Raw genomic sequence first — 25,302 nt, 5'->3', positions numbered from 1 at the left:
CGTTTACTAATGATTGGCTGGCTTTTATACTTCTAATTTTATACTTGAATGTATTAGATGGATAGATATTCTATATATCTTTTTAATAAATTTTAATTTTGCTACTTACGAACATTTCTATATACTTACAAATTGATTTTTTAAAAGCGTTTATGAAGTTAAGCATTGTAATAATTTTTCAATACTAAATATGAGCAAACTATTAATAAATTGAAATATTTGATAACTTAAATCAATTTATTGATTATTAAAAATATAATTTTTTGAAGAATTAATTTAAAATCAATTTTTACATTGTATTAGTATGTTATATATATTGTATTCTATTATATATATATATATATATATATATATATATATATATATATATATATATATATATATATATATATATATATAAATATATATGCAGTTTTTTAAATAGTTATTTCTATATAAATATTTAATATTAAAAAGTATGGAGACAAGAAAACGAACTTCTTTAAAGGTTAAAAGTGTTGTTCACCAAAGAAAAAAATGTAATAAATTAAATTCTGGTTCAGATTTTACAAAGGCTGATGAGTGTAACAATAATAATAACGAATCCTTGTTATATAATGGTAAACAAGAAAATTTGTATGATAAATCAGAACAAAATATTTCTATAAATGGAGCAAAAACTGAGCATCAGGTTGTGACATCTGAAAAAAGTGCTTTTTCAGTTTCAAATCAAGACCTTGATTTAAAAAGTAGTAATCAAAATTTAGTTGAAGAAACTCAGAATGACTCATCTTTAAATAATAACTTAGATAATTGTGAAGATAGTAATACATCTATGGTAAACACATCAATGTTAAATGAAGATTGCAAAATTACTCAAAGTATGATTGAGGAGGAAGAAAATTGCAAAAATGATCATGTAAAAGAAGCACAACTAAGTACACTAGTAAGTTTTTATATTTAGATAAATGTCCTTTCATCCATTAAGTAAATCAAACTTAATACAACTTGAAAATATTATCTGCTTCTTTCAGAGAGTTAAGTGATTTAAATTCAAAAGTGCTTTATGTTGAATGAAAATCTCTGTACAAGAGAGCAAGTGATCATACAATCATACTTCTATTCAAAGATAAATTTAGCGTGACAACAACAACAACAAAAAATCGCAAAAAAAATTTTTTTTAAGAAAAGTTAATCACATGTGAAAAGCAATTGTGATTCATGATCGCAATACGCCTAATTTGAGCCCTTTAAATTAAATTTATTATTAAAAATTTTTTTATTAAATTTTTTGATAATTTTTTTTCAAAATTTAAAATGCTTCGTTTTGAAACTTTTTTTTACTGTAAATTTCTAAACTATGTTTAAAATAATTATTTTTGATTAATTTAATTTAAGTTACTTTTTTACGTTCGTTTTCCATTCAACTGTTTTGTTTATTTATCTTTAGTTGCGAAAGTGCTGATATACAAATATATAAAGGATCTGAATGATCCAGTGATCATATATATAGATATAATAGATTATATTTAGCATAATGATTATATATAGTTAAATATTTCCAGTTCAACTAACTGTATTATATATCAATCCTGCTAACAAGCCTAAAAAATTTTTTTTCACAAACGAAAAGTTAATTGAAAAAGTTATTTATTTTTAAATAAAAGATACAGGAATAATAAAGATGCTATTTAAAAGAAATCCATAATTATTTTTAGAAAAAAAAAGTTTCTAAGAAATATTGTCATCTATTTGTGATATTTGCCTAAATAAATGAATAAAATATTCACTAAAATAAACTTGTTATTAACAATATTATTTTAGGAAATCTTTAGTACATGTTGATAATATCAACTTGATATTTAATTGATTGTTCAAAAATATTTTTAGCATAGCGGTTGTAAGATGATTTTAGTTAAAATATTCAAGAGTTCAAGTCTTACTTGAGCCGGCTACTTTTTACTTTTTGCTTATTTAGCTAGTCAGCTTTAACTATTCAGAGCATGAAATGATTAAAAATTAAAATGATTAAAAAGCTTAGAGAAACATTCAATTGATTGTTAAACATCAAAATTATGCATGGTTCCTTTGCTTAAACTATTCTACAGCCTGAATGTCTGAAATATATATTTAATATATATTAAATTTATTTTTGTTCATTAAGTTTTATGTTACTATCACTTCTATTTAAGAGTTAACTTTGAATTAAACCTATTTCAGACATTCAGGTTGTAGAAGAGTTTAAGCAAAGGAACCATGCATAATTTTGATGTTTAACAATCAATTGAATGTTTCTCTAGGATGATAAAAAAAAGTGTAGTCATTAGATTTAAAAGATAAATTAGAGGAAAAGTTTGTTTTTAAATAGTTCTCCCTGATCTTATAGTTATAAGATCAGACCCATGTATTAGAGACAGCATGTTAACCTGCTCTTGACCGGGTCAGTGGTAGTAGAGCCAATCCATTCAACAACTTAATAATAATCATTAAAATCACCAATAATAACAATAATGGCAGAAAATTAAATAAAAATTAAAAATTTACTGTACATACTATTTATGCGTTTCTTTAAGTAGGTTATAGAAGTTAATATTTTTTATAAATTAATTTTTTTTATAAGCTACTAATAGAGTTTGTATTGAAAAATTGTTTCCTTAAGTAATAAAAAAAAAGAAAAAGTATAAGGTTGCTTATTAAAAAACTCATTAGCACTGCAAAGATGTTCATTCAAAAATCTAATTTTGTTTTAGCACAATTACTTTATTGTTATTAATATAAGTTTCAAGATCTTATTTTTGGTTATTTTATTATTTAAAATGATTTGTTTACATTTCTACTGCTATTTCACAAGTTTCACATTTTTACTGCTATTTCACTTTACATTTTTACTGCTATTTCACAAAGAATGCTATAAAAACTTTACGTTTAATTTATAATATTATATCTCACCCAAGAGAAATATAAATATAAATATAAATTGGACATTAGTGATCGAAAATCAGAAAAAAATGTTCTTTTATTTATAATTAAATAACATAATTGAGATTTTTTTTTTAAACATCTTCTCTTCTAACAAGGCTGCAAGCAACCACTAATTAAAGTTGGAAGTTACTGGAAGAGAAAGATAAAGATTGTAGAGCAAAATAACGATTGCAGAGCAAGATAACGATTGACAGACCACTTAAAGGATAGCAAGTTATATGAATCAGGAAAGCAAGATAAAGGAAGCGAATTCAAAAGAACTGATGTTTGAGGAAAAAAACTAGACGAATAAAAGTTTTTTGAGCACTTAAGAACAGTTACAGAAAAAGAATGAGGGCTTAATTGAATGACAAGTAACACGCGAATGAATTTTAATTAGATGGCACAAGAGGCGCTAGCTCTTTAGAGCAGTGCCCATTATAGTATTTGTAGAAAAGAGAAAGAGAAGCAACATTACAACAATGTGATAATGGTTGGCTGCAAGAGCAAGTCCAACTATGTTTACAATGCATTTTTGCACCTTGACTAAAAGAGAAAGGGGATCATTAGAAGATCCTCACCAGATAAGGCAACAGTACTCCATACTAGACCAGATTTGAGATTTATAGAGATAGAGAATAGAATCCGAAGTAAGATAGTGTCAAGCTCGATAAAGAGATGTTACCTCAGCAGATACTATTTTTGCAACTGATTTGAAACATGGTTTCCAAGAAAGATCGGAAGTAAAAATCAATCCTAAACAATGAAGAGTAGATAACTCATGGAGTACATCACCGTTCATAAATATAGGAAGATCTAACTTATTGTGATAACAATTGGCTGAAAAAAATTGAGTTTTATCTGTATTGAAGTTCCCAGCCACTGTGAGCCCCATGCTGTAGCAGATGTGAAATCTTTTTCAAACTCAAATGCCCCCTCCAAGCAATCAGAGTGTGTTGGTTTCTTATCATGAAAAGAATAAATGGTAGTATCATCATCAAACAATGCTACCTTAGATGTGAGAATATTTGGAGGATCCTTAATTTTAATTAAAAAGAGTATATGACCAAGGATAGAACCTTTAGGAACCCCTGAAGTTACAGAATTAAAAGAGTAGTTTCCATCGAGGACAACTTTTATACTACAATTGGAAAGGAAGGATTCAATAATCTTAAAGATGTTGCCAGATACACCATAAGAAGAGAGCTTATGGAGAAGACGAGCATGCCAAACCTTATCAAAGGCTTTTGAAATGTCAGGAGCGATGGCCTTAACCTTTCCACCTTTATCTAATGCACGATAAAACCTATTGGTTATTACTGTTAGCAAATCAGCTGTAGAGCGAGGAGATCGAAATCCATATTGATGGTCAGAAAGTAAGTTATTAGATTCAAGATGAGAAATTAAGTGTTTGTTAATTAAAGGTTCAAAAACCTTGCTTATGATAGGAAGAAGACAAATGGGACAGTAGTTAGACAAATCAGATCGCTCTACAGAATTTTTTAAGATAGGGATAACAGATGCCGCTTTCCAGCAGGCTGGAAAACAAGACTCCGATAAGCACTTGTTGAATAGTTTTGAGAGTATAGATGACAGCTCCGGAGAACACTTCTGCAAGACAATAACAGGTATGTTGTCCAGGCCACAAGCTGTAGAAGAGTCTAGGCTGGAAATCACTTTAGATACAGAAGCTGGAGTGATACGAATGTCAAGCAATGGATCAATCTGTTTGTTGGCAATATCAGGTAGAACGCAACTAGTGGAATCAAGAGATGATATTGATGAAAAGTTTTTAGCAAACAATTCAGCTTTGTCTTTAGGTGAGGTGACAAAGTCTGAACCATACAAGAGAGGTGGAATTAAAGATTTGCCTTTATTTTTAATACTATTAAAGAATCTCCAGAAGTCATGAGAGCCTAACTTTTGAGATAAAATTCAAGATTTCATGACCTGAGAATAGCGGGCTTTGGCGTTAGACAAAACCTTTTTACAATGGTTTCTAGCAGTAATAAACAGAGGTCTGTTTTCTGGAGAATTGTTTTGCTGATAAATATGGAAGTAATGGTTTCGATTGGCAATCGCAGCAGCACAGTGTGACAAAAACCATGGAGGAGAGTGAGGCTTGATCTGAAATCGTCAAGAGGGAATAAAATATTTCATGCCAGCCTGAATCCACAAAGTTATGTAAGAAGAGCATTTGTCAACAGGAAGACAAAAGATTTCTACCCAAGGGCCATCACAAAGAAAATCACGGAAAGAGTCCCAGTCAGCTTTAAGGTAATTGTAAGAGGTACGATAATACGGGACTCAGGTGATAAAGAAGAATGAGGTATTAGTTTTAGAGAGATCAAACTGTGATCAGAAGCACCTAGGGGTGAATGTGGAAAAACTGAGCACTGACTAGGATCAGAAAGAAAACATGAGTCGAGTAGAGAAGGTAAATGATTTAGGTTGTCTGGAAAGCAAGTTGGAAAGTTGACAATTTGAGGTAGGGATTGAGAATAGCAAAAGTTGTGGGCTTTAAAGCCGGCAGATTCACTGACACTAGAGCCAAGCCATTCAGTGTGATAAGCATTAAAGTCACCAACAACAACAATATTGGCTGATGGATAAAGAGAGAGGGCTTGCTCAATATAATCAGAAATAACATCAAAAAGAGTGCAGTCTTGAGATGAAGGAGAGCGATATAGAACAAAGAGAATGGCGATAAGTGAAGTGGTGCTAAACGAAAGCATGTAAAAGTATAGTCTGCAGATTCAAACCTAGTTTCTCGACAAATGGGTGAATTCTTACGAATGTAAATGCCCAGGCGAAGCATGTGACTATTGGAGTCTTTATGAATTAAAGGAAGATAACCATCAACACTAAGAGTCTCACAAAGAGCAAGTAGGTCTGGTAAATTTACAAGAGATAAGACTCAACAGAAGAAATGTGACTTCGAAGACCACAAATATTAGTGAATGATAGGTTTAGAGAACTTGGTGATGATTATGGTTTTTTGTGTTTTATAGTTTTTGGTACTTTATTCATTTTTAAATTTGTTGAAAAACTTGACTCAAATCATAGATAGTACTCAGAACACTGTTTAATAGCCCAAGCAATTGCCTCATTGCTATTAATAAACCCTAAGCCATAACAAAGGGCTCCAAATGCGGCCTCTGCAATGCACACAAAAAGTACAAACAGGGATACCATCCATGCGCAACATGGCACTGTTAATACTTTGGTTCTTTTCAGCTGTTGATGGAATCAGCCTCTCTGAGAGCTACCACAGAGTTCTGGAAACCTGACTACCAGTCAGCCTTAGAACCTCAAAGCTGAGTTTTAGAGCTGTACCCGCATTAGGAGATAATAGTCACAAAATTAGAGACACAAGCAAAACCCATATACTAAGTCAAGAAGATCCAGCATTCTAACATTAAATGAAATATATTTTAAATGGGTTAAAATTTAGTAAGTACTATATTTTAACCCATTTAAAAATTTACTGTTAGTGCATGCAAATCATTTTCAAAAGAAGTCAAATAATTAAATTATTAACTTTAACTATTATTACCTTTTTTTTGGAGATAAACCTGGATGGCAAGCAAGATATTTCTCCTAGTCTTAAGATATTATCTCCTATATTTCTCCTAGTTGCAAGGCATTTTTCACAAATATCGAATATCGAATTTTTTTATTCTTAGTCTAAAATTTTGATCCTATTGTATTTTAAAATAACTTAATGTTGATTTTTATTTTATAAAAATGTGTTTTTTTATGTCTTAGTTTATGTTTCTTAGTTTTGGCATTTTTTAAAAACATGCATAGCCTATTTTTTTTTTAAATTGATGTATTTCTAAAAAGAATGCATCTATTTGTAAATTGGAAAGAAAGTTCAAGCTTAGCAAATAATTTTTTTTAAACAAATATATACAGGTTGATTAATAGAATAATGAAAATAATTTTTTACTTCTACCTAATATTTTTAACTTTTGTGAAAAGTTTCTTGGAAATGGGAGTCATTTGTATTGTTTGATTGTTGACCAAACAACAACTATTGTTTAGTTAATAAAAAAACAATAGTTTTAAATAAAAGTTAGTGTGCAACTATTTTTTTATGTATTTTATTTTCCTAAAAAAATAACAAGCAAAAAGAAATAATGAACTAAAAGTTTGCCAATAACTTGAATAAATTTTTAAACCCTCTGAAGTATCTTTCATTGTTGTGTTTAAATAGAACTTTAACCGACTCTTTCTGCTTTTCACAAAATTTATTTTTAAATTGTAAAAAATATATTGAATTTTTTTCTGACATCTTACCACTCTGGCAGTCCCTAAATATATCTGGGTGCCAAATGTGTCACTTTTTTTTATCTATTTGGTATTTTTTTGTATTATGTGATTATTTTGAAGAGACAAGAAACAATAGTTATATCAATGAATAATAAAAGTATAATAAATCAACTTTAAATAACTCTAACTCTAAGTGAGTTTTTTTAAACTTAACCCCTTCTTGCTTTTAAATCTATGTATAAAAGTACCTGAAAATATTTGTACCCATTTTTTTTTTTGAATATATTTGGGTGCTCCAAGAAGTCTTATCACAGAGCACCTCAAAATAATATTTTTAAGAATATTGTGTAAACAATATATGAATTTAAGAATAGATTGCACAATGGTACTTCTCCTGACACTAGAACTTTTGACTCGCTACTATGGCCCCCACATTCTGGAACGGTGTTTCATGCTGGAGCTTTCTGTGGACCCCTCTTTAATGGTTTTGCAAACAAAATTTTTTTTTCTCTTTTGCAGATAAAAAAAAGGAGAAAACCGTAAAAAGCATTTTAAATTTGTTATTTAAAAAAACCTCTTTTACTTTCAAAATCTAATTTGTATTTATTTTGGGACTTTATTTTAAAAAGGATTAAAATGGTTTTACAGTTACAACTCACGTTATCAGTTTTTCAAAATTGATTCAACTTAATGAGACAGGAAGGTTATAAAGATTTATTCACTTAAAGATTAAAGTGCTTAACATCACATTTATCATGAAATGGTAATATTAGGCCCCCTTTTAACAAAACATTAACTCCTTAAATTAAAAACCACAAAAATTACCAAGCTTGATCTGATTAAATTCAACAAAACAAGGTAGAAATCTTATTTTGTTATCAATTTTTATTTATGAAAACATTATTTGCATTATTTATCACAAAATATGTTTAAAATATTATTTTAAACAAGAAATTACACTGACAGTTTACCATGAGCTATTTTTATTGTTCTTGGTTCCATGGAGACTAAAATCAAAAATCAAGATGTATAAAAATAAGGCTGTTTAAATGATAAAATGATATTAAAGAAATGTTTTAGGATTTATTTGAAAGAGAATATATTAAATAGTATTAATAATTTAAAAAAATATAAACATAACAATTGACATTTTCAAATTTTTTCTAAAGCAAACTTTTCGATGATATCACTAAAATCAACTCGCTTAGCTAAATTCAACTCGCTTAGCTAAAAACGGTTTAAGTGATTTAAGTTTTTCTTAACAGATTATGCTTCTTTGCCATATTTTCAATGAAGCTGCCAGTTTCTAAAAGATCTTTTAGCTGATACAGTTACTGTAGTTGTACAAAACATTGCCAGAGAAATGTTGTTCAAAGTCCCTTGAAATTGTTTGTTATAAAATGGATTTAGAAGGCAAATAGAAAAGTTTTTCATCCCAAAACACTTTTGTTAATACTTTGGAAATAAAGTTTTCATTAAGTAAATACATACAAAAAAGATCTATCATCTAACAGATCTTTTTTGTATACATTTACAAGTTTAGTTGCTTTTGAATTAAGGTCTTTAAACTCAAATTTCAAAACGAGCGAGATAAATCACATATTGCATTAGATTTTAAAATTGTGTGCTCAAATCTTTGATTATAAAATCCAACTCCTGGTAAACTACAGATGATTTGAAAGCTTGATCTGTTTCAGAAGAGCAATTTCTTTTGTAGGAATGCATTTATTCCAATAACTTCTGTAACAACTTTTGCCTCTTGAATAATACTTTTCCTTGTGTCACGTATGTGAGATATCTCTTTTACTAAACCTGGATAAGGGCTGTTTTAACATCAAGTGATATCTCTTTGCTCTGTATGATAATGTTTTTATTGTTGATAGTTGCTAGTATTTTGTGCCAAAAAATTGTCATAAGTAGACCATTATAAGATGTGAAGTATTTTTTTAAGCCTTTAGCTATTTTTTGTTTAAAGGTATTAGTGTTTAAACAGTTCCCTGAAGAATATCATCTAGCACAAAGAATGTGCTGATAATATTTGACAGTTGGTCAAATGACCTGAATTCTTTCACTCTATCTTGTTTCTGAAAGACTTTTAAGAGATAATCGTATGTGCTTTTTCAGCATTTCCTATCTTGTGAGACTGAGAAAACCAGTAGAAGCTTTCTACGGTTTAAAAAAATGTTATTACATTTTATGACTTATTATTTAATGACTTTAATTATATTATGACTAATATTATAATTTATGACTATAATTTATTTAACATTAAGGGATAAATCTGAAAGGTTACAGACCAAATTTCGTTTACCGGTAACCAAGTAAAAACTATGAGAAAATGTGAGAAAAAACAGAAAATTATATTTTTTTAAATTAAATACAAATACAAATGTTAAGTGTGTAAGTTGTGCACGCACTAGTGTGCATGCATGTGTGTGAATTAATACATACATACTGTGTGGGTCTGTTTATATTTCTGCTGGGCCTAGAGCACCACCTGCCCATCCCCTTGTGGGGGCCATGCTTGCTACCTATATTATTGCAAAGGAAGAGGAATATTATTTTTTAATGTCATGTGTTGAAATAAATGTTTCTTTTTTTAATTCTTTATTTGTTCAAAAAGCTTTGCACATGCTATATATTTTTTAAGTTGGATGAATTATTTGATTACTGTAAACACAAGTTTCAAATTCATTAAGGTTTTTTTTTTATTTTTTATTTTTTTTAAATTTTATTAAATGTAAAAGTTTATTAAAAACTAGATCTATGTGAAAAATTTCATACATAATAAAACCAATAATACAAAAAGTTATTTAATAATTTTGGCATGATATTAAAATTGATTGTACCAAAGTTTCCATCTTCTTGACAAAGTTATATTATTACTTTTTTTTATAAAATATTTGATCATTTTAGATTAAAAATTTTTAAAAATTTTAATTGTTTTCTTCCAAATACAATTTTAAAGTTTTTTAGATGTTTAACAGTTCATAAATAATTATGTGTTAAAAGAATTTTTTTTTTTTCTTCAGGCAAGTTAGATAAACCAATAATATTACTTATGAAATAATAGTATATTTTTATTCAAGGCTAATAGAAGTCTTCACCAAGCTACTCAAAAACAGAGATATGATCGTCTTCAAGTGTTATTAGATCGTTCTCAGCTCTATGCAACATATTTATTGAATAGAATAAATAAGCGTGCTGAAGCCAATCTTAAAAGAAGCGAAAAAAACAAAACTAAAGAATCCAACAATACTGCAAATGACAGTAATGAAAAGGTAGTAAACATTTTAAATTTGTTTAAAAAAACAATTTTCTTCATTTTTTAAAACAAATATTTTCTAGGATAAAAAAGTTAAAAGAAAAAGGAAAAGAGAAGAACCTGAAAACATTGAAAATTATATTGATAAATCTGTGAGTTCTTCAATTTTGTTTAATTTTTAAATATATATTTTTATATGAATATCAACAATTCAATAACAATAAAAATCAACAAAAGATAACAATCCTTAATGTTTTTACTGATAACAATTTTATACTAATAATACTGATTAATATTAACAATTCAATAACAATAAAATCACCAAAAAAAGCAATCCTCAATTTTTTACTGATAACAATTTCATCTTGATTATATTTAAAGTACTATTTTTTTTATTAGGAGTTAGAAGAGCGGGTCAAAAAACAAAAATTAGAAGTTTCTATTGAGAAAAATCATTCTGAAAAAGTAACTCATTCTTTTATTTATTATTGTTTTGTTGTTGAAAACATTTTTAATAAAATAAAAATTCATGTATTAATTTATTCTTGCAAACTTAGTTTTACATTGTACTGATATATTATATATCGTACGATACACACATTGTACTTGCAAACTTAAATTAGCTTACTTTAATATTGAAAATGCTAACTTTAATCTAAACAGTTTTTAGATTCAGAGAAGTGATATTAAATTGAAGGATAGCGAATCATACTAAAATCATTATCTCTATGTAGATAGTGCTTTTACAGACCTAAATCCTTATAGCAGATGGCTATTTCAGTATGATGTCATTAGATTGATTTAATATCCAGTAGCAGCCTGACAAACTTAAGTGGCCTGGAAAAAGTTAGATGGCTGGTTTTAAAATTAGTTTTTTTTAAAACTGTTTTAAAAAGCGTAAAAAGTTTAAAAACTTTAAAAAAAAATTTTTTTTTAATAATTGATAGACTGCCTGCTCCAACCAAATTCTCAGTTAATGTAGCAGCATTTCCTTTTGGAAGCAGGCTATTAGATAGTCAATGTAGCAGCAATCCCTTGTAGCAACAAGCTATAAGATTGTTGATTTGGTAATGCTCCCTTGTAGCAGCAGGTTATAAAATAGTCAATGCAGCAACACATCGTGCTTAGTTTACAGTAAATACAATAAAAACATTTAGAATTTACAATAAAAACATTTAGAATGTTTTTATTTAAAAAGATAAAAATAAAAACATTTAATATATTTTTAAAAACACTTTTGTCTTTTAATTATTTATTTGTATATATATATGCGTGCGTGCGTGCGTGTGTGTGTGTGTGTGTGTGTATATATGTGTGTGTGTATATATATATGTGTGTATATATATATGTGTGTGTGTATATGTACACACACACACACACCTATAGTAAAAATCTTAAATTTACTGTTTATGGTAAAAAAACAGCTCTTAACTACTCTGATATGTAGCAAGACAAAATTAAGTACAGACTATATAAAAATGCATTAATTTAATTGAGGAAACAAATTAAATTGATCGTTTTTTAAAAAACCACAAAAACGCAAATCAAAAGGCTAGAATGTTTTTATACAGAATGTATTTATTTAAAATAAAGAAAAATTAAAACATTCTGAATGTTTTTATTTTTACTTTTTTGTTGTAGATCATTTGCAAAGTGTTGCTGCATTGACTATCTTATAGCCTGCTACAAGGGAGTGCTGCTACAACGACTATTTTATAGCCTGCTGCTACATAGAAGTGCTGCTAGATTGACTTAGGGTTTGGTTTGGATAGGCAGTCTATTAAATAATTAAGTCTTTAAAATAAATTTAAAAAAAAAAATGTGTTAAATTATGTGTACATATATATGTATATGTAGTGTTAAAAACTTTTTAAATAGTATTTTTTTCATCTCTTTATGGATTGAGTGGTAATAAAGGTATTGAATCAACATCCGTTATTCTATGATTGTATTTAGTGTTAATTCAGTCCACAGAATATTTTATTTAAGGCCGAGAGGCTACTACATTCAAGGAGACTACTCAAATAAATCAGATGCAAAGTTTAGTACATGTTTTTGTTTAATAACTAACCAATCACTGTTTCTTTTGCAACACCAAATTAGTATGGTTTTTTTTCACAAGTAGGTGACAAAAATAATGCACAAATCAGATCAATTTGATAAAATAAACAAAAACGACAACAAAGTAAGAACCAAATTTCAAAAGGAGTAATGAAAACTAATTGAACTAAGGTGCTGAGCCTCTTCAAATATTTATAGTATATTTGTTTTAAAGTAAGCTAAACTTTTGAATTTAATGAAGATTTATGGTTACTTATGTGTCCTGTTTTGTTTCAGGTATAATTTAGCGATAAAATTACTGTTGACTATGATTTGTGTATAAGCTCTTTCTTCCTTAAATAAATCTGTGTTTATTCTGAACATCTGTTCATTTTTCTTTGTTTTTATTACTTATATTCCTTTATATAAAAAGTTTTTCAATAGAAATGTTCCATATTGCTCTTTGGGCTTTCATTGCTCATTCTAGTTCAAGCATCGCAGATTACCTGCATCAAATATAACATAACAAAAATAAAATAAATTTGTGTTTATTCTGGACATCTGTTCGTTTTTTTTTTTTTTTGTTTTCTTTTCTATTAATTACTTATCCTTTATATAAAAAGTTTTTTCAATAAAAATGTTTGATATTTTTCTGTGGGCTTTCAATGCTCAGTTTAGTTCAAGCACTACAGGTTATCTGCATTAAATGTATATATACACATACACATGCACACACACATAAAAAAAACAACAGGTTAAACTCTAATGTGTATGATACTGTACTACTCTATGGTGCTAGCGAAATCTTTTTTGTAGAAAGAAAAATGTATATGTATTCAAATATTAAAAATTATAAGAATAAAAATGTTGCACTTCAGTAAATACTGCTCCTGTCTGATCCAGACATGAATGCTAAGAGGTAAAGTGAGTTCATAGAATGCAATGATGAGAGTATACTTTTGAAAGGGTAATGTTGACTCTGACTGAGAAATAAACTAATCTTCTCTCTGAGCATTTTAGCTAGGTAATCTCAAAATATATAAGCTTTAAAAATATTTTTATTCTTAATGTTAAAAAATTTCTTTCAACATTTTCAAAAGATTTATTTTACAATGAAAATTTCTGAAATATTAAAAATAGAAATAATAATGGACAAAAATATGCATGATAAATCAATAAGATTAGTTACAGTAATTGCTGAACGAATAGCAAATTATTATAGCCCAAATCAAAATAAAATATAGTGGCAGTTCGAATAGGTAAGTTTGTAGTATAATTAGAATTTTCAATAATTAAAGGTTTTCCCATTTGTTTTTCCGTATAATGTGAAGTGCTACTTTTGCATTTAGTTTGTGTTTGGTTACAGCAGTAACTGAAATCTCGATGGAATCACATTTAGTTAGATTTTTGCATTTAATAGATAAATTTAAATGTTTATATACATGGTATTGTTTATCACTTTTAAAATGCTCATTTATCCTAGTTTCTTCAATATTTATGTAGTAAGCACAAAAAAAGTTTGTAGAGAACATAAGATTGAAGTAGCTATGGAAATGATCCTGTCATGCATAATCTGGTATTTTATTTGTAATTAATAATAATTTTGATAGAACATCTTTAAAATATTTATAAACAATTGTTTTAAATTTTTTTTTGGTACAATAAAAGTTCAAATGAATGATGCTCAAAGAATCTTATTTTAAAAGCATTAAGAATGTTTGAATGGTTTCATTTTCTTAATAATATATGATAATTCACAGTCAATTTTTTGTGCAAAATTATTTTGCAAAATAAACAAGGTTCTTTATGTCTTTGCCAAATCTCAGCCAAAAAAAAAATTTAATTTTTCAAAAAATGCATATAAAAAGTCAATTGGATCTTCCTTTTGTTTAGCCATAGTGAAATTTAAGTTATTAAGTTTAAGGTGTTTATGATAATACATACATACATACATACATACATGCATACATACATACATACATACATACATACATACATACATACATACATACATACATACATACATACAAACATTTCAGTCTGGCTGAAACATGAGACAGACTTAGTCTTTATTAATAATCGCTTTAACCCAAATAGAATTTTTGATGTGTATATATGAAAATTGAGTGTTTTTATGAAAAGATGTTCATTATTCTTAAAAAAAATTCTTGTTTGTAACAAAACATCTCATTTTATTTCTTGTTGGTCAAACTGTCTGTTTTATTTTTTGAAATATTTTTCTGTTAAATACTCAATAAAAAAGATTTCTTTGAATATATGAAAATATTATCTAATAAGAAGTTTTTTTTTAAATATTTTTTCATGTATTTCATGAATTTTAGAAATGCTATGATGAGAGTATTCTTTCGAAAGAGTAACTCATGTTGACTCTAGATGAGAAGTCAACTAATCTTCTCTCTGAGCATTTAAAAAATTGTTTGTCTTTGACAGTAGACCTCCATTAGGTCAATAACAAAATTATTTGTCTTTGTGTATCACAGTGGTTTATCTCTTAGCAAGAATATTTCTTAGCTACAATAGAATTAAGCTTGTGATACATCTGTTAATATAATTAAGCATTTTATAAAATTGTAAAAAAGAATTCTAATATAATCTGTGATTACCTTTTGATTAACATTTTTATGAAAAAGCTGTTTTGCAAAATTTCTTTTGTTTTGTTACTGCTTTTTTCAGTGGAATTTGAATAATCTCATTTTATTCCTGTTTTTACTTTCAGTTATGAAGTTTCAGTTTTTCTAACTCCAGGTTCAGTTTATCAAGTTATGACACATGAATCCATACAGACATCTACCTCCATAAAATGATTAATGATTTAAAGTAAAACATAATCTATAAATAGAACTAACATTTAAGCATACAATGGGACTTTTTATTTGGCCATGTTAAACGCCATAGTCCTTAGTTTTCCTCAAAACAGTGACTTTCTCTTGAAGCAAACATTTGCTTCAAGAGAAAGTCACTGCTTCATCAATCATTTGCTGTATAGACTTATTATCCCTTCTTATAATAAAACTACCTTGAGCAGTTTGTATTTGGTTACATTTTACTTTTAAAATATTTCCAAATACAACTATGAGACCTTGATAATTATGTTTTACAGTAATTCCATCTTCCACTTTCATTTTTAATTTTATGTATGGCCTTTTTTAGTGTCTTTTCTGATGCCTTATTAAGATGTTCTATAGTTTTATTTCTACTTTTCTTTATCTTAAATCTTACAAAAATAAAAAATATACTTGTTAACAATTAAAATGAACAAAAATATATTGTTCACCAAATAAAAGCATATAAAATGAAAAGTTGATCAAATAAAAAACATGCATGGGACGTAAGAATGGGATAAAAATATTATTGCTAATGTATAAACATAATATGGTTAGTGGTTAAGTGATGAACTTCTCCGTAGAGTCGTGTCTTTTATTACTCACATTTCAAGAAGAATCAGCGCTAATAACTAGTTTATTCCATCAGATAAACGTCATCATGTCATTGTCACTTGTGCTTTCCCCATTAACTAGTTAATGTCTATTATTCCTAACATCTAAGTTAACAATCTTAACTGATAGAAATTATGGACATGAACTAGTAAAAAATTTTGGTATAAATTTTTAGTTTTCCTTTTTAGTCTCCTTTCTGATGTCTTTTTTAGTGCCCTAAATTTAATTATATTGGGAATATTTTTAATGAATAGAACTTAAATGTTTGATCTAAAAGCATGTTAATGTCTTCATATAGTTATTCTAAACTTTTTTTTGCATCCTCTTTAGCGAAATAGAGCTATTAAATGTTATGGGAGTATGTGGTAGTGGTCTTGTCAAATAGTTAGACCTACAAAAATCTCGACTTACTAAGTTGTTCTACAAGAAGAACATCTACTAAAAAGTGGAACTAATTTTCAGATTACCTACTGAGTCCTAAATTGTTTTCAACCAATTATAGTCTTTTTTATTTTCAACCGATTTATGACTTTTTTGTTTTCAACCTATTTATTTTCAGACCTATTTTATAGATTTTCTATTTCAACCGATTTGAGATAATTTAATTTTCAACCGATTATCTGGTCTGTGTTTTTAATGTTTTTATTTTATTTTTTTAAAGTCAATAAGTTTTCCATCATTCATCGAACATCAATAAGTTTTCCAAGCATTCATCAAACCTTATTCTGTTATTCGATTATCTGGTCTGTGTTTTTAATGTTTTTTTTTAATTTTTTTAAATTCAATAAGTCAATAAGTTTTCCAAGCATTCATCGAACATCAATAAGTTTTCCAAGCATTCATCAAACCTCCGATTCTGATAACGGAGTTTCAACCACTGCGCCAAGACTCATCAAATTAGGCTCGTATTCAAATCAACAACAAAATATACAAAATACATATCGGAAAGACGTAGTTATAAAATTGAACATACAGTAGGATAAATATTCAGTAGGTCAAAAATACAGTAGGTCAATGATTTAGTAGGTTGGAAAATTAGTAGTAAATGTTTTAATTAGGTGTAAATATAAAAATTAAAAATTGTCGGTTAAATATCAAAAACGTCATAATCTACGATTTACAAAATTTTAAAATTAGGCCTTGTTTGTCAAGGTTCGTGTTTCAGAGTTATAGAGTTAAAAGAGGGTTGTAACTACAATTAAAATAGTCTCCTGGACTGTAGTAGCCTTCTCCGCCTTCAGGTAAATTAATATTTGAAAAAAAGAAACTTTTAACAGATAGTTCATTGAAAAATTAATCTAAATCCTGTATTGTTACCATGCATCATAATCTATGGTTATCCTTTTTTAGTGTCTTTTCATATATTTTTGTGTCCTAAAGTCATTTTAAGAGTGTTTTTGTTTTGTTTTATTTGTTAATGAACTTTATATTTTCAGCTATAAACATTTATTATTACCATAAATTAATTTCACTGACCACAAAAAAATATCATGACTATATATAATTTTTACAGACTATATATAATTATAAAAATATGATGACTATATATAATTTTTACAAATATATGATCATGATACATGTTTTGCATAAAACATGTATCATGATCATATATTTTTTTCACAGGCTAAAGCCAAAAAAAGATTTTCTAGGTAGTGTCAATTGACCACAAATATGTTAAATATACTGAGGTTCGGTCCTAAGCATTGTTCCTAAGCATCCTAAGCATTATTCTCTTCATCGTCATTGTTGATGGTTAAGAGTTTAGAATTTGATTGTTCGTTCAACAATTTATAGTTTATAGAGTTGTTCGTTAAGTTGCTTTTAGATTTAAATGCATATATATATATATATATATATATATATATATATATATATATATATATATATATATATATATATATATATATATAAATACAGTACCTACTCAAATTATTAGACTCAAAAAAAAAATTCAAGATTTTGTTACTTTTTTGGATTTTCTTTTTAGGTAGGGGTTATTGCTGTTTACTTTTTATTGTTTATATGTAATATAACTTCCTGTCATTCATTTTTTGTTTTAGATTAGAAACATTTATGAAATATATATACTTTTAAACAATATTTTCAACTTTATAAAAGGTATAGTAAATTTTAATAAAATAAAATTAAAAATATTCAGTTGTTTTTATATTATATATATATATTTGCATTTAAATCTAAAAACAACTTAACGAACAACTATAAACTATAAGTTGTAATAATTGTAATAAATATAATTAACTAGTAGTGTATCAATCAATTATATTGAACACAACTATTTTGTATAAAAATTTATCTGCTATTTATAGATAAAATATTTACCAGACCAAATTCATACCACTACAAACATGGAAAATATTCATTATAATTTAGGTTTAAAAGTTAAATGTGGATTGCAACCAAAGCTCAAAAATACTTTGTATTATTTACACAAAATTTTTTTTTTATCTTTTACTCATTTTAATAAAACACAAATCAACTTATATTATTTTACTTCAGAATTGTCCGAAACGAGTAGATACATTTTGTCGAAAAATTAATGGGCAGAAAGTATCAGATCGCCAGCCAAAACTGTTAACTGGTGGTGTAATGCGCGAATACCAGTTAGATGGTATGGAATGGTTACAGGGTTTGTTTGAAAATGGAATTAATGGTATTTTGGCTGATGAAATGGGTCTTGGAAAGACAATACAATCCATTGCATTGATCTTATCTCTTATAGAGCAGAATGTTATAGGTCCATTCATAATTGCTGCACCTCTTTCTACTTTACCAAATTGGATGGCAGAGTTCAACAAATTTGCTCCTGAGGTATTGGACATATATATTAAGTATTTTTTAGTTTATTATTGCTTTAAAAAAGGCCAGTTTTTTATTTTTTTATCAGTTTATGTTTGTTTATCTTCATGCAAATATTAGAAAAATGAATATTATTTTAAACAAAATTATGTAAAGCCATTCATTTATTAAATAAACATATTTATTCTTTTTTATTTTGTTTTTATGCTTGACACCATCTTATTTAATCTCTTCACAATAATACCCCATTCATACTGATGGTAGTTCACATTTTATTTTAAAAGTGTGTTAAATTGTTATTGTAAATGCTGTATCAAACAACATTAAAATAATACTGTGAAGTTGTTTTATCAGTATGAAAAGCTTGTGGTAATATAAAACAATTTTGCTATGTTGTTTTATTGCTGTTTTATACAATTTATAACATTAAAATCATAAAACTAGTTTAAAATAAATCATTTTTTATTGTCAGTATGAACAGGATATAAGTTTTAGATTTTAAGAACCTATATTAAGATGAAGAAAAAAATGTTTTGAAATACTATTCTACTTTTCTCCTTCTAAAATTAAAAATTCATAGTGTGACTTGTAAAAATATGAATGCAAAACCTAAAAAGTTTGTTCAACAATTTAATTTAGATTTTTACTAAACTGTTGAAATAATTTCGAGATAGTAGTAGTAAGTCATTTTAAAAAATAATGGTTGCTATGGTTGCTAAATATGGTTGCTTTATGAAGTAGAATAAAAAAATTTTTAATGCAAAAAGTGGAAGTTTTTGCATTAAAAAGTGTAATAAAATTTGATATTAAAAAGAATTATTTATTGATATTTTTAAATTATTTTAATTTTACTCTTATACAAGATCTCATTAAAACAATATGTGTACATATATATTCATGTGTGTGTGTTTTATACATATATATTTATGTGTGTGTACATATATATTTACGTGTGTTTTATACTAGTGTCAATTTAAGTCTTACAAAAAACTCTTTATCTATTTATTTTTTGTATCTTTGATCCACAGGGTAACCTGCCCCATAACACTAACCTTAATAGCCCCTACTTATTCAAATTAGAGCGCAATAAATCGAAAATCCAAAAATTTGATCAGAAAACATTACTTAAAAGTATAAGCCAACTTAACATCTTTAATAATTGAAAAAAAAAAAAGTAGTTTATAAAATTAACAACTACTTTTCATTTTAAGCTATGACAAAGTATTCAAAACTTTGCATTACGAATAATTATTAGTCTTTTTTTTTTGTTATTGTTATATAGTTATTATTTTATTATTATTGTTATATAGTTATTATTTTTTTATTATTATACTTTGTTGATAATTATATTAATGATAATTATTTTTTTACTATTAAATTATTATATTATCTAATTATTAGTTTACTTTTTTAAGTATTATTTAAAATGCCTTACGAGACTAAAAGCTAGGGCGTATTTATTTGAAGAAGAAAAACTGATAAAAAAACTTAACTCAGATAACCTTTGCAACAAATAAAGAATTCTAAACTTTCAATTCAAGAGATCTAGAGACAGATTATTTCCGTTCAAAAAGTTTATTGGTTATACTGTTAAACCAAATAAAATGTTCTGACCTTGTCAAATGTCCTTGTGAAAATGTTCTAGCCTTGTTAGTTGCTCTAACAATTGTATTCTTTTTGCAGTTAAAAAACCTTGGTTAAATGGAGGTTATATAGATGGATTACTCAATGAAAAATCTTTAAGGCAGGAATTATAATTTCTGTACTTTTTGAACTCTCTTGTTAAAGAGCTAGTAGATATTTGATTAAAGATTTTTGAACTCTCTTGTTAAAGAGCTAGTAGATATTTAAGGTTGCGTTTTGAAAACCAATCTTGATCATTTTGATCAATTTGATTAATCATCTGATCATTTTTTTATTTTTTTTTATTTTTATCATTACGTGTGGGTTTGCAGCATTTGAAATAACTAAAAGGTGGTTTGTCTGATTAACTTTTGATTAAATGAAAAAAATTTCTTAGTACCAAACAACAAAACAAATGTTGCAGCAGTATTTCAGTTGCCATGTTGCTAATATGTGGTATATGGTGAATTGTTGTAAATATGTCATTTTTATTTTTAATTTCATTAAATTTATTATTTTTATATCATAATCTTTGTAGTGATCACTTGTTTAATTGAAAGTTGGAAGACATTAAAAAAACTAAAACTAAGGACTCAGAGGTAGCAGAGAAATTGTGGGAAGAATTCAAGAAAAAGGGGATGCAAGTTCTTTGATTTAAAAAAGATAATATTAAAGAATATAAAAGAACAAGCTTAAAAGATATCTATTAGAAAAAATGCTGAAAATTACAAGCAATATGTTGAAGTTGCAACCAATTGGGGAGAGTGGGCACCATGAAACATTGTAATTGTGGAGGCATCTTAAGAGTTGTGACAATCACTTTTATATGGTGAAACAGTTACTACTAGAGCTATGTTTTAAGAAAATAAATTATATCATTTGATATCATTGCCTGCAAGGCCTGAAAGGGTCAATTTTTGTGTTTTTTTTTTTTATGACAGTAATTTTTTAGTTTTTAAAGTTGCTAAGTTTTAAGGTATGTTATTAAATCTGTCTACCAGTAAGTAACATTTTGTAAACTGCAATCCATATGCTCTTGACTTCATTAATCAAAACTATTTAAAAAATAAATTGATTCTAAAAATAAAGCAATTGTTTGCTATTAGCAAGTATGGGGAAGCTTGATGTAGCATTTGTTATGGACCCTAAAACTGTAGAATAGTACTTCATTGTGTCATAAACAGTTCTAAAAGTTATTTCTTTTAATATTTGCAATCAGTTTTTAAGAGATTTATGTAAATATAATACTAAGAAATCCAATTTTGATACAGAGACATTATTCATTGACACTAAAGAATGACATTTGAAACGATATATTTTCTGGATTTCTAAAATGTGATTTGGACCATTGGATGGATTATTTGAATTATAATTGTTAATTTGTTTGTCTTTCAAGTAAAAATCTTTTCTCTGAGTTTTATACTTTTTATTTACTTTTTAAATGATGCTCATAGTTAGTATCAAGGTACCCCTTAGATCAGGTACCTTGATATAAATTCTAATTTTACTTTAATTGTCTTACAAGTCAACTTGTTTTTCCACGCAGCAGCCTTGTTTGTCAAGGTTTGTATTTCGGAGTTATAGAGTTGAGAGAGTGTTATAACCACAATTAAATAGCCTCCTCGTCTGTAGTGGCCTTCTGGGCTTTGGGGAGGTGAATTAACAAAAAAAAAAAAAAGTTTAACCTGTTATATTTTGAATTTAATAAATTTAATCTTTAAGATATAAATTTTATCTACAAATTAAACTAACTACATTTAAAAAAAAGACATAAGGCATAAAAAAAATGTTATGAAGCAAAAACCAAATTGTATCATGGTGCCCCACTCTCCCCTAAAGCTATATTTCCTATAATAGCACATTTTGATGGAGAATTTATAGAAAATTAGCAGAAGGTTAAAAATCAAAAAGAGATAGATTTGCCTCAGTAAATCTTGATGGGGAAGTAAAGCTTCTTGGCATTCCAGCTATTGATCATGATACTCGACAAGCTCAATTTGATTTAGGCAAAATACTGGAAGAATATGCAATGATGTGAAAGGTTTATGTTTTTATACAACTGCTACAAATATGGAAGTCAAGTTTAGTCATAAACAAAACTCAATTTTACTAGAACTTGCCGGATACATATTTATGAATTACTTCTCAAACGCTTTGTTGCTTCTCAAATACTTTGTTTCTTGTATCTCAAACACTTAGTTTGCTTCTCAAACTCTTCTGTGAAAAACTTAGTAGTATATAGGGTGTTATAAATTAACGATAAAGGGTGCATGTCTCGTGCAAGTTATATCCAAGGTTATCTATTATTTAAAGATTCAAATATTGAGCTTGCAGCTTTTTTTGAATTGACTAATAATCAAAAGGAAGAAGTGCAGGCGATGGTTAATTTTATATCAATTTTTTATTCCAACTGGTTTTAAAGGACTTCTTTACTTTATGCTGTGCCAAGATATAAAATCTATTGGCAAATAAAAAATAAAGAATACGTAGAACAACATGTTCAGCATTCTGAAATTTTTTTAAATTGAAATGATGCCACGATGGTTTCATGGAATTGCATTTATGGATGATGAAACTTTGATTCCACTTGATAAAACTTTGATTCCACTTGCTCCTCTATACCAAAGTATTTCTGTTACAGAGAGAGCAGATGTTGCAAAAAACGCTCTTCTTAAATCCAGTTCTAGAGTTGTTCAGGCATTTAAAGAATTCATTCAGAGGGTTAAAAGTTCTTAACTTTGAGCTAGAACAACCACCAAGTATTGCATAGTTATTGGGAGAAAAGTCTTGGTTTATATTTAGTTTGTTAAAACCTCACTAAACTAAATGTTAAACTTTTGTTAAACAGCCTTGCACTACTATGGGAGTATGTTGACCAGTTGGAGACTTTTTCCCAATTATGTCATCAACCTTGCATTAGTTAATAGCATTATCTGAATGACCTATTAAAGTTGTATCAGACTTTGTAAATAATTTTAACAATGAATTAATTGTCAGGATCTACTACTTGCTGTTCATCAAAGGAGAGAAAACCAAAAACCAAGGAAGATTTGCAATTAACATATAAAGCAATTGCAAAGTAAATAATATAATTTTGTATTGATAATATTTATCAACAAAATACAACAAGAATCATTTAAAGTTGAAGATCTTCCATATACTTGCTTACCTTAATGCAACAAAACTAATAACTACAATACCCCCTGCAACCACATTGCAGTAAGCTCAATAGCAACAACACCCCCTGCAACCACATTGCAGTAAGCTCAATAACAACAACACCCCCTGCAACCACATTGCAGTAAGCTAAATAACAACAATACCCCCTGCAACCACATTGCAGTAAGCTCAATATGTCTTTTTATCTTTAAAAAAACAAAAAAAGTTAAAAATTATTATTAAAAAAAATAATTATTATTAAGTTACTGAGGTTAGTGTCAAGCTCAGGTTACCACATCAGATTATTTTTCTAAGGACCTATATAAGACCTCTCTATTATAAAAACTATCCAGGCATAAGTTTGTTCCATATCTGGAAACAGTTTATTAAGAAATCAAAAATGTTTTTCATACACCATTTAATAATTAAATTTTGTGAGCAAAAATCCTACTTTTTCTATTAGTTTCTAAAAATTCTGTAGACTAATTTCCTAATTTTTACAACATGTTTTTTTTTTTGTGATTAATATTCAATTCAATATGTAACATTTAAAAGAATAAAAAAATTTATAGAATAAATTTTAAAATACTCGCCAGGCATTTGATACACCCAACTTATTTGGCCAAAAAACAAGCTAGTAAAAAAATTATCAAAAATAATTTAATATTGGCTGAAACTTATTTATATATAAATTCAATTTATAAATCTAGGTGCAAATTCATTTTCAAAAATCGATATGACATGAAACACCCTACTGTGTGTGTGAAAGAGGGAGGGCTTGAGTAACACAGTATAAAGTAACAACCAAGATTTAGGGTAATTCTGTATTAGTATATCCTGCTCACATCTAAAATGCTTTAATCTAGATGCAGACAAAAAAAAAAAAAAGAAGAATGAAAACAAAAAAGATTTAATAAAATTTTTTGCCTTCGTTTTGTTGTTCTTCTTTGTTGCAGATACTGCATGTTTAAACACTCATTTAATGTACCTAAACCTCTGTAGATTTGTATATCATTAGTTTAATTATTTATAACCTAATTTTAATAATATTAAATGCAGTAACTCTGACTCTAATAAAGTAGCATAATTAGTTGTCATTTAATTGATGGAAAGAATGGTTATAAAAAACTTACAAAAAAAATAATAATCAAGTTTTAGTGTGGTTTGCTAGCAAATATTTTTATTTATATCTTATCTCTTCTCTCTGTGTTTTCAAGTTTTAGTGTGGTTTGCTAGCAAATATTTTTATTTATATCTTATCTCTTCTCTCTGTGTTTTCAAGTTTTAGTGTGGTTTGTTAGCAAATATTTTTATTTATATCTTATCTCTTCTCTCTGTGTTTAATTTACAAAAAATAGAGGAAGACAAGTTGATACTGAATAAACTTTGAATGAATAAATACAATATTTTGTAATCGGTTTATTAGTTTTAAATAAGTTATTTTTTTATTCTTATAAATGAATATATGCTACATCTTCTCAACACTGCAATCTGATAAAAATCAGATTTCAGTGTTCTTTACTTACACTCATTTTTAATTGTGTTTCTTGTTCTTTGTGTAGAAATGTAAAAAAAAAAAGAATGAAAACAGGTTTTAATTTATTAAATTTTGAAAAAATGCGATATTTTGATTTATTGTAATTATTTAAATGCTTTTAAGTAAGGTAGATTTTATTCTTAGAAGTAAATATATATTAGTTATGTTTATACCATCTTTTTTGAAGA

The 25,302-nt window shown here is 27.1% G+C and overlaps 1 protein-coding gene across 1 annotated transcript in view; it reads left to right on the top strand.

Annotated features, from left to right (window-relative positions):
• The first annotated feature begins 410 nt into the window (after positions 1 to 410).
• LOC100213563 (lymphocyte-specific helicase) overlaps positions 411 to 25,302 on the top strand; it is a 52,348-nt gene continuing 27,456 nt past the window's right edge. Inside the window, exons 1-5 of the mRNA XM_065816882.1 lie at positions 411 to 925; positions 10,305 to 10,496; positions 10,564 to 10,632; positions 10,880 to 10,945; positions 18,496 to 18,807. Of these exons, the coding sequence (XP_065672954.1) occupies positions 458 to 925; positions 10,305 to 10,496; positions 10,564 to 10,632; positions 10,880 to 10,945; positions 18,496 to 18,807 (1,107 nt within the window). The 5' untranslated portion in view covers positions 411 to 457. The remainder of the gene's footprint in view (positions 926 to 10,304; positions 10,497 to 10,563; positions 10,633 to 10,879; positions 10,946 to 18,495; positions 18,808 to 25,302) is intronic.

The sequence above is a fragment of the Hydra vulgaris genome, chromosome 13 (assembly GCF_038396675.1).
Source record: "Hydra vulgaris chromosome 13, alternate assembly HydraT2T_AEP".
Taxonomy (NCBI): Eukaryota; Metazoa; Cnidaria; class Hydrozoa; order Anthoathecata; family Hydridae; genus Hydra; species Hydra vulgaris.
Note: the sequence above shows the minus strand (reverse complement) of the source record. Positions and strands in the feature narration are given on the sequence as shown.